We start from the raw sequence: 16021 nt of genomic DNA on the forward strand, positions 1-16021 counted from the left end.
CACCCCCCCCCCCTCTCTCTCAGCCTCATTCATACTTAATACGGCAGCCAGTGTTAAGATGAGTAATGTGGTTGTCGGTGTGCAACTGCCCCCCCCGCCTTTTTTTTTTTCCCCCAGCCCGCTTTGTGTCTCGCGCTGCTGCTCGGCCCCTTCATTATCTTTGGAACCAATGAATGAAATACGCTCTCGCTGCACATTCCTGTGGGATGACCACTGACCACGCTGGCTATAGTCAAACACACACACACACAATGTGTACAAACACACCGAAATACATATGAGATACACATAAAGACACACCCAGACAAAAAAAAAAAGCCGGAGTTTTTGTTTCTGGTTAGTGTGTTTTTTCGTTCTCTTTTTTGACCTCTCTGTCTTGCCTCACTGCTGGCTAATTGTGTCTGAGGGGAGGCGTCGGCCCTAGCGGCCCTGTTCTGTTGTCTCTGTCAGCTTAAAGAGGAGGATCCCGTAGCCTTGTTAAATCACCTCTCACTATCTGTTAAGCCCCCATGTCTCGTTCTCCAGGGCCCACGGGCGCCCCCCCCCCGTGCCCTCCCTCCACCTGCCAGACGTGAACCTCTGGCTGAGTGGAGGCCTTGGGCTCGATAAGGCTTCACACAGACCTTGGAGGAGGGGAGTTGGATGTCTCTGAAGTTTACCTTCCTTTTCCTCTCATCCTCCCTGTGAAGGTGACCCCCACAGAGCCTGTGGTGTGTGTGTGTGTGTGTGCGCGCGCGCGCATGCACACCATAATGAGGAGTCAGTGCGTAAATGAGGATAGATGGCTGAGCGTCCCTTGCCCGCTGCAGAGCAGGGTGGAGAGGGACAGATATTGGAAATCGACACCTTGGCTACATTAATCCCATGGCCCATTTAGCCGGAGATCCGAATGGCAGGGAAGCCCTCTGCTTCTCAATCTAAGAGGGAAGATGCATGCTGTGGTGTGGTTAGTTTGTTTGCTGGTGTACATGTGTGCACATGGATGCGTGTGTGTGTGTGGGTGTAAAGGCCACAGGAGGGGAGTGTGCAAATTAAGTAGACACACTGAATATAGGAAGTTGCGTGCTTTCTTTAGCATTGTGCTTCATGCACAGCATTGTGAGTCACTGAAGTCCTACTCTAATAGATGTCTTTCCTCTGTATCTTTTTTTTTTTTTTAGTAAATGGAGTGTCGTGGGGGGGCGAAGCGGCACGACAGAAGAGCCACACCTTCACATGCCGGATGCTGGTCAAGTTTGGCCATGCCCACGGCCCGATGGAGGAGGGGCCAGGAGGTCCGCGCTATGAGACCATGCAGTGTTTCGCCCTCACCCAACCCAAGGCTATGATAGAGGAGGGGGAAGGTAAGGACACACACAAACACACCACATACACACACCCACTCACACGCACAAACTTTTTCCCACACTTCTGTACAGTAACCTCAAAACATCACTGTCTCTCTTGTCCACCCTCAGACCTCCAGTCCTGTATGATATGCGTGGCTCGTCGTGTGACAGCCATGGAGAGAACGGAGAGCTTCAACACCAGACATGAGCTCTCAGGTGAGGGTGGTCTACCCCGAAGGGTTCTTCACTAAATCTGCGTCCAAAGCTTTAACAGGGCTGTTGACCATTCCCAGACCCCTCCCTCCTGCTTCTCCTCATTTCTTCCCCTGACCCCTTTGCCTCCTTTCTCCTCCACTCAGGTAACTAATCCAGATCGACCAGAACTCGTTGCGTGCCTCCATGCGTCCAGGATGGGAGGATCTGTTGAGGCGTTGCATTCAGATGTTCCTCCAGCACAGCGATGGACAGCCTTGGTCCCACAAAACGACACTACCACGAGGGTGGGTCACACACACACACGCAATCATGCACATGCACAAACACAGACTCACACACCCACACACATACACTTAATGCATTAATGATTCAACACTGAGCCTGTGAATAAGAGTGTCTAAACACTAGGACTCACGTTTTCATCACTGAGAGTTTGACTTAAATGCAACACCTGACAATTTCAGGTAACCGGTGAGTGTCTTGGTTTTGACCCATTGCGTTTGTGTTTTGCAGCCTTTCTGCAGGGTCACGCTGAGACACCCTTGTACCGTTTCTCTCTCTCCGATGGCACCCCGGTCACAGCTCAGACTAAGAGCAAGCTTTACCGTCACCCCATGAGCAATGAGCCACAAGGCTTCATCTCTACACACCTACTCCAGAGGTCAGAAAAATTAAAACACAGACACACACACGCAGACACACACGCAGACACACACGCAGACACACACACACACGCACACACACACACCACATCCAGGCTGGAGAGAACTTGGCAAAAGATGTTTCATTTACTGACAGATCTCACTGGCTGCAAAGCTATTGTATAGAGATGGGACAGGTATTTGCTCACAAAAATAATTGAATAGCTGTGACTATGATCCAAATATTTCTAATTATTATCCTGTTAAGATGGAGAGAACTTCACGCAAAAATGTGTTAGTATTTTAGTCGCAAGCCAACTGATCATCTGCAGTCAGGGAGGCATTATGATGAAGAATCTGCACTTTGAAGGATTTTGTATCAGTACATTTTTTAAGCCTCTTAAATATGGTCTCTTATCCATTTTTCCATTGTATTTACACCAGGGAGCCAAACGGCTACCGCTCAGCCCAGGGTGGGGGAATGATGCAGGGGCCCATGAGGCAACAGGGCATGGGAGGCCCCAACCCCAATGCACAGATGAACATGAGCTCTGGCGGTGGGATGGGCATGGGGGGCATGGGTGGTATGAACCGGGGCTTTGGCATGAGCGAACAGGGCCACATGGGTCACATGGGCCCAATGGGCGGCGGTCCCATGTACGGAGGGAACGGAGGTGGTGGAGGTAATGGAGGCATGGGGAACCGCATGATGCAAATGAATCAAATGGGCCAGATGAATCAGATGGGGCACATGAACCAGATGAATCAGATGGCTCCCCTGAATCACCCGGGCCCAGGCATGCAGCAGCATCCACAGCAACCCCCCTTCCAGAGCAGCAGTGGGTTCGGGCTGGGGGGCGTGACCAGTCCAACAGGAAGCCCCCGCATGGGTGGACCCCAACAGGGGCTTCTGATGTCACCCAGGAACCGAGGGAGCCCAAAGATGGGTGCCAGCCAGTTCTCACCAGGAGGTAGGTCAATGGAAACCGACTGCTCGGAAAGGTAGTTGAGTATTGCTACCATGAATGAATCAATACTAGGACTGAAACTAATCTACAGGTCTATTTGAGTTACAATTGTGATGGCATGATTCATTAAAATGTTTCGTTCTTTACTCTTGAATTCTTGGATTATAAAAATAGCTCTCTTTTATTTCATAGAAAATAAAGACCTAATGAATAAAAACTGGCTACACTTAATATAAGAAATAAACAGTAACAGCACTGTTAAGATAAATTTGTCTTTAAAAAGATCACAGCGTTCACCACAGAATACGCTTGTAAATCCATGGCAAAGACAATTCAGACAGCGTTAATCAGAAGTGAATAATCAGGGCATCTCCTATTAAACGCTGGTAATCTGAATTAATGTGAGTGAGTCTTTTTTAATAGCAAAATCAGTTTCTTCATGGAGTCCTTGGAGATGTCTTCCATGTTTGTTGTGTTTCTGGTTGCAGGTTAATGCACACCCGTGCATCACACACAGCAATCTGTCTTTTTTTTTTTGTCAACAACACAAACATGTCCATCATAATTGACCGGGAAAGCAAAATATTGACACACTGCTGACTTCAAAGGAGGAGGAGGACTTTTTATCCTTGTCTCTTTGTTTCCTGGAGTTATCATTTCTTTACTTAGTTAACTGATTTGTTTTGCGGTTCTTCCCTTTCCTCAGCTCTTCTGTGTGTGTGTGTGTGTGTGTGTGTGTGTGTGTGTGTGTGTGTGTGTGTGTATCACACTCGCTCCTCTCACGAATTCCTGCAGGCATGCAGATGCATTTGCTTGTTCGATACAAGAGCCTGTTTGTGTGCATGTGAATGTGTTTGTGCATTCATGAGAGAGAGAAGGAGGGTGAGGCGATCGTTAAAACAGCTTTTATTACGAAATGTTGCATCATTTGCCCGTTTTTGGATTTTTGATTTTAAACCAAAATCATTACACCTCTAATCAATACCAGTTTGATTTACTTTGCCTTGGGACTCACGTTGTCTGCATGTGTTTGTTTCCTCTGTGCCAGGCATACACTCTCCTATGAGCGGCCTCGGCAGCACAGGGGGGAGTGGGGGAAGTACCACCACCTTCTCCAGCAGCTCGCTGAACGCCTTGCAGGCCATCAGTGAAGGAGTCGGCAGCTCTCTCCCCTCCACCCTCACCTCCCCATCTCCAGCCCACAAACCAGACAGCTCCCCAAGTGTTCACTCCTCCTCCTCTTCGTCTCAGCCCAGTCAGCCAACCAAGCCTGGTCAGGATGGCTCCAAAAGCCCAGCGGGAGGTTTAGTGGCCGGCCCTGGTGATCACCACCACCCCCTGCACCACCACCACCATCACCACCAACACCCCCAGGCGGAGAGCTCTGGAGACCGGCCCGACAGCCAGGTGGCGACAGCCAACAAAGAACCCGGTGAGGGCAGCAGCGAGGCCGGGGTGGCCAGTTCTGAACCCCCACGGAGGGTACCGGACAGCAAGGGCCATAAGAAACTGTTGCAGCTGCTGACCTCCCCAACCGAAGAACTGGGAATAGGTGGCACTGGACCAGCTGGCCGCCCATACCGCCCCCTCCATCCAGCAGCAACACTGCCGCAGGATCAGAGAACAAGGACCCCTCCGGAGGTATGACCAGCCCTTCATCTACCGGAGTATCCTCTTCATCCTCAGCCTCTGCCAACCAAGGTGCAACGGGAGGACCGGGGGGTATATCAGCAGCTCTGTCATCTGCCCACTACACTGCCTCGCTACAGGAGAAGCACAAGATCCTCCACAAGCTTCTACAGAACGGCAATACCCCGGATGAGGTGGCGAAGATCACGGCAGAGGCCACAGGGAAGGTGTCCCTGGGGAATCAGGAGTTAGGTGAGGTGGGAACAGGAGGACCAGGCGCAGGATCGGGACCAGGGACGGGGGGAGTCGCTGAGCCCAAGCATGAGCAGCATAGCCCCAAGAAGGAGAAGACCCACGCCCTCCTCCACTACCTCCTTAACAAGGACGATTCCAAAGAGCCAGTGGATGTCAAGCCCAAGCCCGAGGAGCTGGAGGGGAAGGGACCCCCAGGGGCTGCTGGCGGTCCTCCACGGAGCGGTGCTGGCCCTGGCCCCGGCCCCACACCAGAACATCCAGAGGGCAAGATCAAGTCAGAACCACCTGATGAGGTTGGATTGCTTCTCAGCTGTTGAATAATAAAAACTGCTATGAGGAGTTTTTTACTGATTATTTATGCACAATTTAATTTTGATGCCACTATATGACTGACATAATCAAATGAGACCAAATTAGATATTATTAGATAATGATTCAAAATATTTATCTTCAGGTCAGATTCCCACAAAATCTGATTTACAACACACAGTTGGGATACATAGCAACAATTAGAGATACTTGTATATCTTAGAAATCACTGTATATCTTGCAAACAACTGGTTTTTCAAAACATCACATCTCTCACTCCTCTTAAAAACAAATGCATTTGCTACCAGAGGGTGTATGTCTATCTTTGTAACAAGAGGTAATGCTCAAGCGAAATGAAGCCGTTCTTCTGTGAAACACTACTGCTTTTGTCAACAGGGATGTGCAAAGTCAACAAAAATCCAAAACTCCTCATAGCAGCTTTAAATAGTTTTAATATGACTTGAATTGCCTGTTCAGAACTTGTTATATTTCAACAGTGATTTATTGTGGATTTTTTGCTTTGAAACTTATTCATTCACTGTTAGCTGGAAAACCTGGAGTCCATCCTTGGAGGTTTGAGGGGTTCTGGTTCTGAATTCTACCCTGATCAGACTGGAGGAGGAGGGGCAAATGACACAGGAAATAAAGCCCAAGGTTGTCTTGACGAAAACCTGCAGGGTAAGTGGCTCAATATTCAAGGCCCACGGAGGAAGACGAGACAAACTTTCTTTGACCTGAGACATATTTACATATATTGTAGCGTGGACTTGACTAGTAGTGATCATAATTTCCCCAGATAACTGCAGTAATTCTTTTGTTGTTTTGCCCTTGGGCTCAGCTCCCTTAGGAATACATGGGCAAACTTTGGAGCCTTCAAAAACTCGTGTCTTTTGGAAAATGGGAACCTTACAGTACAATTATATATGTCTCGTTGAAAACTGACATTTTAACAGTGGTTAAGAGCTGCTGTTTGAGCTTTTTTTCCAGCTGTATCAAAAAAGAAGAACTAACATGATTAAGAACCAAAATAACAAAGCTTATAACTTTTGACACAATGTTCAGTTTGTGACCATTTTTACAGCAGTACATAATAACACACGTGATTGTACTGGAATATCCCTCTTTTCAAATAACACCTGCTTTTCAAAGGCTCCTATGTTTGCCCATGTATTGCTGTTGGAGCGAAATCAAAAGGGCAAAACAATAATAATTTTTAAAAAATTACTCCGTTGAGTTGTGAAATTATGATCACTACTAGTCAGCTCCATATCAGAACATCTGCAAACATGGCCAAAGTTAATGAACCAAATACTGAACTTTCCCTTAAAACTTACACTGACATTTTTAACAGTGGCATGGGTGATCTTTAGATAGACTTTTGTTCTCTCATTTTAATTCAGGAGTCCAGGGATGGGTCCAGGGCCCCGCGGACCCTTCCAGAGGGCCATGTCCATGGACGGAAAGCCCCCTGGAGGGCCTGGGGGAATGGGTAGACGTCCCATGCTCATCAAGCAGGAGAGCATGATGGGAAGTCCAGATGGCTATCCAGGGAATATGGGTAGGTATCTAAAAGGACTGATTTAATTATTACTCTCTCTCTCTCTCTCTCTCTCCTCTCTCTCTCTCTCTCTCTCTCTCTCTCTCTCTCTCTCTCTCTCTCTCTCTCTCTTTCTCTCTCTCTCTCTCTCTCTCTCTCTCTCTCTCTCTCTCTCTTTGTCTCTGTCATCCCTATTCTTCAAACATGGGTTCCCCTCAACTTTGGTCCTTGACTATATTGGAATATGTTGCATTGTGGTGGACTCTCAAGCTAGCAAACTCAGTATCATCTTTTAAGTCACTTCAGAAAACTTACTTTTATATGAAAGACATTGCATGCTATATCTTTTATTACTTCTCTTTAATTAGTCTCTCTTTTGTCCATGTCTTGTCTTGTATTTTTATTTTTAGTCTTCTTTTTAGCTCTTTTATGATGTTTTATGTAATTTTGAACACTTGTTGATTTGATCTTATCTTGTGTTGAAGCACTTTGTAACCTTGTTTTGAAAAATGCTATACAAATTAAATTAATTGTTATAAAAGTTTATTATCTTGTTTCTCATCTAAGAAATAGATCTATGAATTAGATAATCTATAAAATACATGGATGAATTAGATGTGATATTAAGGACCAAGATGGGGGCACGTCGCCATCTTTGAGTGCCGTCATTATACTGATCAGCGCATTGTTTTCCTTTTATATGTCCCCACCCAAGGACCAATGAATAGGGGCATGGTTCCCCAGAGGTCTCCCATGGGAGGGTCAGGGGAGTGGGGGATGACTCGCTCCAGTGCCAGCCCTGTTGGCACACCAGGCCATCCTTCCATGATCCGCCCTGGCATGGACTACAACGGCAAGGGCATGATGGGAGGACCCATGGTCAGCCGCTCAAACAGTGTACCAGGTACCAGGTCAATGTTGCAGCAACAGCTCATGGATATGGGTACGTCTACAGTCTTCATGTCTACCTATGCCAATGTGTTGTTATAGGTACAGCAGTTGGCAGTGAATAGTTATAGAATAATATTTATGTTGAAGGATTTGTGATAAGTGTCAATGTGCATAGCTAAAACACAAAGAGACAGTGCTAGGTCTCTTAATACCACAGATTCCCATCCAGATCTTAGACAATCACATCACTGGTGAACACACCCCGGCTTATAATTTATATGTTTGACTTGCTTAAGGGATAATTCTGTTTTTTTGTTTGTTTTTTTTACAAGCTCGATCTTATTTGCGCAGTTTTTGCCATCATGCGTACCAGTTATGGTATCATCTTACTCAAAGGCTTTATTGTGGATATTTTGGATATGGCAGCAGTGCTAGACACAGCTTTAAAACAATGTCTTTTGGGCGTCAGACAGGTTTCAACATGTTAGTTACCCTCATAATAGTTAGATAAATATTCAGCCATTGCAGTAGGTTAACTTGGAATTGGATTTTACATGATAGCTTATGTAATGTTGAGGCATATACACATAAACACATAAACAAAACTGCATGTGGGGAAGGATGCCTATAGTGAGCAAGCTGGTTATTCCTGCACGTTAAACCAGGAAGTAGCAATGTGATGGACCATTGTCGTAAAAATTTCGGATAATAACTTTTAACTTGTCGTCCCCCCCCCCCCAAATATGTGGTTTATTGGGTTAAAATGGACTTGTTGAACATGTCTGATGCTTGTGTTCAGTTATCCCATAAGATGCCATTGTAGTGCTGTGTCTAGGGGTCCTACTAGGTCCAAAATCTCTACAATAAAGCAGGTGAGCCAGCATATCATAACTGATGTGCAAAATGGCAAAAACTATAAAAAAAGAACGGGTTGTAAGAATAATTGAATTATCCTTTAATGCGAGTATTGCATTGTGTTCTGTATTCAGGTGGCTCGGGAGACATGGGCATGGGTATGAGCCCCTTCGCACAGCAGGGCCAACCAAACCAGTCCCCTTCCTGGCCAGACACTGTGATGGGCATGGAGGGTAACAGGTAAGCGCCTTATCCGAGACGGTCCGAGATTATACCTAATGAATTACAGTGTTTGCTGTTTCTACTGTGTGGTACAATCAGAGTGTTTGTGTTTGTTTTAGACGTCAGTTTGGCAACACCCTGGATGAACTCCTGGTGCCTCCCACCACCAGTGAGGGTCAGAGCGATGAGAGGGCCCTTCTGGACCAGCTGGACTCTCTGCTCAACAACACGGATGGCATCGCTCTGGAGGAGATAGACCGTGCCCTGGGTATCCCCGACCTTGTCTGCCAGGTAGAAAAGGAAAAAAAAAAGTTGGTCAACAGATGTTAAATATGAAGAAACTACACATTCAACTGCATGCTGATGTCTTCATCCACAAGTCATCTGATATTTATCAACTCAACTCTAAACCCACCATTTCCACAGTTTTGCAGTTTAACTTGTTAGATAATATAGATAACAGGTTTACGTAGACGTCTGACTTTTTTCTGCTACCTGCTATTTGCAGGTTCTTATTTCCTAATGAACTGGCATGGGTGCCATGATGGGGCAGTGGTTAGCACTCCCACCTCACAAGAAAGGGTCTGGGTCCTCCCTGTGTGGAGTTGGCATGTTCTTCCCATGTCCATGTGGGTTTCCTCCGGGTACTCCGGTTTCCTCCTACATCCAAAGACATGTACCAGATACTCCTGCTTTTGCCCTTGACCAAGGCACTGACTTCCGAATTTCGGGTTGGCCTTGGGGGGGGGGGGGGGTCGCACTGTGGCCACCCATTGCTCTAAGTAGTTGGGATGGGAACGAATTCAATAAAGTTTAACTTAACTTTATTTCTCTTACACTGACTATACTTGGATAAATGACTGTTAAAATTTTGTTATGGCATATGCGTATTATATGAGCTTATAGCTACAACAGAAAAAAGGGTCTGCAAACCATACCTCAGAACTGTGCATTAAATACATCTGTGCGTTAGGTATTTAATTTAAGAGTCACGGTATGCAGACCACTCTTTTCTGGTGAGAGAGATAAATGGGCCCAGAGGGATCAGTCTGCACTGCTTAGAAAAAGACAATTACAGGGCCAACGAATGGAAGATTAATCAAATAGATAGAGAAGTTTGACAAACTTCTCTCTTTATCTTCCATTCCTCTTCCTGTCTGCCACAGAGTCAGGGAGCCGAGCAGCAGCTGGAGCCCTTCCCAGGGCAGGACCCATCCATGGTGCTGGACCAGAAGCCTCTCTATGGACAGGGGTACCCAGGACCCCCCTCCATGGCCATGCAGACGTCCTACGGAGGGAATCCCATGCAGGGCCAGCCCCAACAGGGAGGCTTTGGCCCTATGCTGTCCCAGATGGGCCAGGGGGGCAGTTTCCCTGGAATTGGTGGGATGCCGGGCATGGGCCATCCCCGTCCCAACCTGATGAGACCCAGGATGATGAGCGCCAACAAGCCCATGAGACTCCAGCTGCAGCAGAGGCTTCAGGGGCAGCAGGTATGAATATACAGAGCTCACAGCTTTGTTGTTGAATATATGACACAAACACACTGTGCCGTACATCCAGCTTACATTGGTTGGGCCTTTCTTTTTTCAGTTCATGAGTCAGACGCGGCAGGGAATGGCCATGAAGATAGAAAACCCTGGCGGTGGAAACCCTGGCATGAGGCCAGGCATGCAGCCAGGGATGGGTGGACAGGTAGGTAACCACAGGGGGCTCCATGATAGATACTCACAAGCTGACACCCATGCTTCATCAGAAGGGCAGCGTTCTGTAGTGACCAGGTTTCAGCCAGTCTGGGCTAAAAGATGTGAGAAACTTGTATTGTGCTCTGATTGTTGTAGTCCAAATCTGGTTGGACATATCCCGCCCTTTCCTCTCCAAACCTCTTGTGTTACAGATTTCAACATCTCCCTAGCAACACTAGAAATCATTGCATTTCAACAAGTATAAATGTGATGAAGAATTTGATATGCGCTCTTCAAGGCATGTTTGACTCATTATATCAGCAATATCAAAAATGTGCAAATAAGCACTTAGTTTCAAACAAATAAGTTATCAGTTTGCCAAATGGCTACATTAAAAGCCTTGTTTTTCAATGACGGCCGTTCGGAGTAAGCAAAGATGTAGCACATCACTAACTTTAATGGGGCTGGTTAGGTTTTCTGACTGCATATAACTGTTTTTTCATACCATTGAATTGATTATTCGTTTTCCTTTTGTCTTTATAAGGACATCCACAGCTGACAAATGTCAACATTTTTTGATCATTTTGACAGGAGGCTTTGCTCACTCTCATTTCACTTTCCACTTCGCTTTCCATTGCTCAGTCCTCCAAATCAATAACATGATACTTGTGAGTTCAGGTTCCAAAAAAGAATTTAACACAACTCTGTTTTGAAGGAGCACAGTCACTTGAAGTCCAGTCCACCAGAATAATGATTGGTTTCCTCAAAACAGCATAACCCTGCCTGCTTCTTACATTATCAAAGTTTGGTAATGGGTTAAAACCAACCTGGTTAGCATTACGAGGTTTCAGCCCCTGTGACAGAAGAGTCTCTTTGAGGAAGATACCGAATCCCTGCCAGCTGAAGGAGCATTTGTATGTAGAAAATCCTGTGTTCTTACCTCCCTATGAAGGTGGGGAGTCAAAGAGGAAAAAAAAATATCTCAGGGATCACTAAAGTATCACAAATAAGTGACCATACTTGCCTTATACCTGTACACCAACCCATTCCCCCTCTGACCATGCGCCTTCGTCCTCCTCACCCAGCCCGGCTTCCTGAATGCTCAGATGATGGCCCAGCGCAGCAGAGAGATGGTCACCATGCAGATGAGGAGGCAGAGGATGATGATGCTGATGCAGCAGCAGCAACAGCAGCAGGCGGCGGCAGCAGCAGCAGCTGCAGCTGGGGGATTCAGCCCCCCACCAAATGTGACAGCACCTGGCGGCATGGACAACCCCATGGGAGGGCCCAACATGGGCCAACCTGGCCCCCAGCAATTTGGCTATGGTGGAAATTATGGTGAGTCTGACAAGCTAGCGGGTCCAACACAGGCTGCTGCTGCTACCTTGTGGTGAGACTGTGTACTGATGGAGAATGTGGCTATCTGAGTTCATCTTTGTATTTGCTTTCTAGAGTGATTAAATGCCAGGTGTATGACTTAAATACTAGCACTATATGGAATATGTATGCTATATGAATTAATGAATGCACTAGTCCACAGACACAAATTGCTTTACAATTAAAGTTACATGGTACTTACACTGACGCTCTCCCAGTTGAGCTGTACAGAACCACAAAGTGTCCATGTCTATGATATGCTGCTGTGTAGCATGCTGGAAATGAGTCAGAAATGAATATATCTAATGCCGGAAGGGATTGATGGAAGAGCTAAAAAATATCTTTTACAAATATTACTAACAGCAGCAATTAAATGCATCACAATTAAGTGGTTAAAACCTGACCCCCCCCCCCCAACATACAATTTGTGGACTGAGAAAGTATGGGAAATACATCAGATGGAACAAATAACATACTCTTTGAGACTTCAGAAAGATATATTTATTAAAAGTGGAGCCCGGCCATGGCTATATTGAGACAGTGAAGTGTTCTAAACCCTTGTTTACATTCTGTATCATACATGCGTCTTTGTCTTCTCAAGTCACCTTATCTGTTTGTGCATACACACACACCCATACCACTACACACATTTGTACACAACTCCCCTCCCCTCCCTGACCCCGACCCCTCCTTTCCTTTTTTTTTTGAATTATTCATGTCTTTAATTTATACCGCCGTTACAACTAACTCTTCAAGCTGAAGTAAAAGCTTTTTTCCGTTTTTAATTTTTTTAATTTCCTTTTGTTAAATTATCTGTAAACCAAATAGGTACAGCTGAAAAAATTGGGGGGAAAAACAGCAGGAAAAATTGTGAATTTGGTTGTATAAGTTGTTGAAATTGAAATAAAAACTAAGTTAAAAAAACAAAGAAATGAATATATCCAGTCCTCTTTCCGTTTGTTTTCCTCACTGGCTCCACAGCCCTCAAATCACTATGTGGGGGTATATGTGTATTTACATACTATTTAATTTGGCTGGGTTAAAGAGTGCTCTGACTCGGCCTTTTCTCTCCTCAGGGATGGGCCAGCAGGGAGACCCCTCGTTTGGCCCATCAGGTGGCAGCCCCCCTAATGCCATGATGTCGGGGCGCCTGGGGCCTCAGAATCCCATGATGCAGCAGCACCCGCAGGGCGGTCCAATGTACCAGGGTGCAGACATGAAAGGCTGGTCGCAGGGTGGCATGGGACGCAACAGGTTTGTGTCACAAACAGTAGGACTGTATTACCCAGTGCAAATCAGACAAAAAAAATTTCTGAAAACTTCCACTACACATTATGTGATTTGCTACAAAATGTTGACATAAGCAAGCTTCATAATGAATGCTTGCATTACTGTAAGCAGTTGTACTGCCTCAACTTGTTTCTATTCTTTTTTTTTTCACGTCCCAGATTCATTGTCTATATTCAACACAATTTTCATTATGTACTTTACACGATTTGATGCTTTTGTGACACCATTTATTGTTTGTTCACGTTTTGTTTTTGGGTGCGAACATCTATTTATGTAGCAGTCCAGCTCTATGCCGTCACTATGCCAAAAGAAGTTTTCACCAGGCATCTATTCTATTCTATATGTGTTAGGGTGAAATTAATGCATTGTGATCACAGAAAGTTGAATCGGTTCATCTGGACACAACGTTTATTGAGAGAAAAACGTTTCATCACTCATCTAAGTGACCTCTTCAGTCTCAACTGACTGCAGGTATCCCCACCCTTATAAACAATATAGTGGCATAACGACCTCATATGCAAATATGGGTGTGACCATTATCTAGAGTTACAATGGTTACACTCATAGTTAATGGTCACACCCATATTTGCATATGAAACTGGTTGTTGGTTTCAGTTGTTATGCAACTGTATTATACTGTATTATTTATATGGGTGGGGATACCTGCAGTCAGTTTAGACTGAAGAGGTCACTTATTGTTGAGTGATGAAACATATCTGTCAATAAAGACTGTATTGAGAGGAACTGATTCACCTTTCTGTGATTTTCTGGCTTATTGAGCAGGGGTGGTTGTTCCCTCTTAACATAGACGGCCTCTTTGACTCCCCGTTCAAACCAGCGTTCCTCCCTATCAAGGATGTGCACATCTTCATCCTTGAAAGAGTGGCCACTGGCCTTTAGATGGGTCTAGACTGTGGAGTCCTGGCCCGACGTGTTAGCTTTTCTGTGTTGTGCCATCCTCTTGGCCAGCATTTGTTTGGTTTCCCCGATGTACAAGTCACGGCAATCCTCCCGGCACTTAACAGCGTACACTATATTGCTTTGTTTTTGCTGGGGGACCTGATCCTGGGTGTGGACCAATTCCCCAATCCTCTGTGAATACTACACATTGCCATGAAACTCTAGTTAATGCTCACAGCAATTTGCATATGAAACCACTACAAAACCGATTGTTTTCGGTCATTATGCCACTGTATTGTTTATAAGGGTGGGGATTCCTGCTGTCAGTTTAGACTGAAGAGGTCACTTAGACGAGTGATGAAAAATATCTGTCAATAAACGTTGTGTCCAGATGAACTGATTCAACTTTCTGTGATTTCTTTACCTGGATTATTGAGCGTGCATAAAGACGTGGGTGCATTGTGAGTCTTCAGATTTTTTGATGGACAAGAAAGACTTAAACTCCTTTCTTTCTCTCTCTCTACCTCTGCCTCGCCCTCACTCTCTTCCCTTCTCTCCCTAGTTCATACCCCCAGCAACAGTTTGGACAGCAAGGGAACCCGGGGCAGCAGCAGTTTGGGCAACAGGGCAACCCAGGCCAGTATGGAGGCATGATGATGAATGGGGGTATGTCAGCCGGCGGAGGAGGGGCCCACATGAGCCAGATGGGAAGTCAGATGGGAATGAACCCAATGGTTATGGGACGCATGCCCATGGGCCCAGATCAGGTAGGCTGGGGAAAAGGATTATGGATGTGTGAACAACACTGTTGATGTCTAGTATGCATTTATTACTTAGATCAATGTTTAGCGTGAGACCGTTTTTGAATGTTGTGCAGAAAAACACATATCATTCACATATTCCTTACCTACTTGCAGAATTAGACATCCTTATAGATAGTTGTTTTCATTTTCTTTTTATTGTGCTTTTTTCATTTTCTTTTTATTGTGCTCTAGAGGGTTGTGGTTGTGGGGGTTTGCCATACACAACTCACTCGAACTTTCTCTCTCTGTCCCCATTCAGAAATATTGCTGAATATTGGAGATGGAGGCATTTATGACTCACTGTGATGATACCCATTCAGAGAACTGAATTGACAGCAGCCCGAGTGCAGAGGACCACAGTGTGTGTCTGTGTGTAGTGTTGTACTCCCACCAGTTGGGGGAGTGCTCTTCCTTTGGAGACAAGGCCAATCATGGCAGTCTCACAGCCCGAGGACCCCAGGCAAACTGAGAGTCACTCACACCCCATCCATGAACCTACGTAGCATTCATGTAAATCAGAGACACTGTGACACATGTTTATACACACACACACACACACACACACACACACACACACACACACACACACACACACACACATGCTCAAACCCTAAATGGTCAGACAGACAAATGTAAAATTCCTCTCTTGGACTGATGTAGTTCTATATTCCTCTCTTTATGAGTGGTGTGTGTCACTGTAAAACACACACATGGCACTCGCTGGACCAAACAGAGAGAAAATGGACACACACTTGGGAGCGATGTCGAACATTTGGACTTGAACGTGGACAAACATGTAAAGGCATCCCCCCCCCCCCCTTTTGTCGAATGTACCATGAGGCTGTGGTTAACTTAAATGATGGGGGTTTTCTCTCTGTTTCAGAACATCCTGAGATTTTAGCCAGTATCTCGGAGCTGGTCCTGGAGGACCTGTCTGTAAATAGGCCTTACAGTAGACACAGATACAAATGGTTGTACATGACTGGCAGTCAGGTACAGGCACTCAGAAGAATGTCATTAAACAGTAGCACATCAGCGGTTCTCCAGGATGCGGTTGGCTTAGGTACGACAGAATTACTAGTTGGCTGAGATTGCACTTTAAGGAAAGGCCATCG

General features: G+C 45.7%; 1 protein-coding gene across 1 annotated transcript in view; it reads left to right on the forward strand.

Annotated features, from left to right (window-relative positions):
* The window catches only part of LOC130129017 (nuclear receptor coactivator 3-like), a 63082-nt gene extending 47428 nt beyond the window's left edge, over positions 1-15654 (forward strand). Inside the window, 20 exon segments of the mRNA XM_056298815.1 lie at positions 526-587; positions 1161-1343; positions 1458-1547; positions 1690-1808; positions 1810-1828; positions 2058-2205; positions 2630-3156; positions 4202-4729; positions 4732-5330; positions 5892-6028; positions 6750-6904; positions 7599-7826; positions 8764-8869; positions 8971-9142; positions 10018-10344; positions 10445-10546; positions 11622-11874; positions 12990-13167; positions 14666-14870; positions 15166-15654. Coding sequence (XP_056154790.1) covers positions 526-587; positions 1161-1343; positions 1458-1547; positions 1690-1808; positions 1810-1828; positions 2058-2205; positions 2630-3156; positions 4202-4729; positions 4732-5330; positions 5892-6028; positions 6750-6904; positions 7599-7826; positions 8764-8869; positions 8971-9142; positions 10018-10344; positions 10445-10546; positions 11622-11874; positions 12990-13167; positions 14666-14870; positions 15166-15177 — 4150 coding nt within the window. The 3' untranslated portion in view covers positions 15178-15654.
* The last annotated feature ends 367 nt before the right edge of the window (positions 15655-16021 follow it).

The sequence above is a fragment of the Lampris incognitus genome, chromosome 2, assembly GCF_029633865.1.
Source record: "Lampris incognitus isolate fLamInc1 chromosome 2, fLamInc1.hap2, whole genome shotgun sequence".
Taxonomy (NCBI): Eukaryota; Metazoa; Chordata; class Actinopteri; order Lampriformes; family Lampridae; genus Lampris; species Lampris incognitus.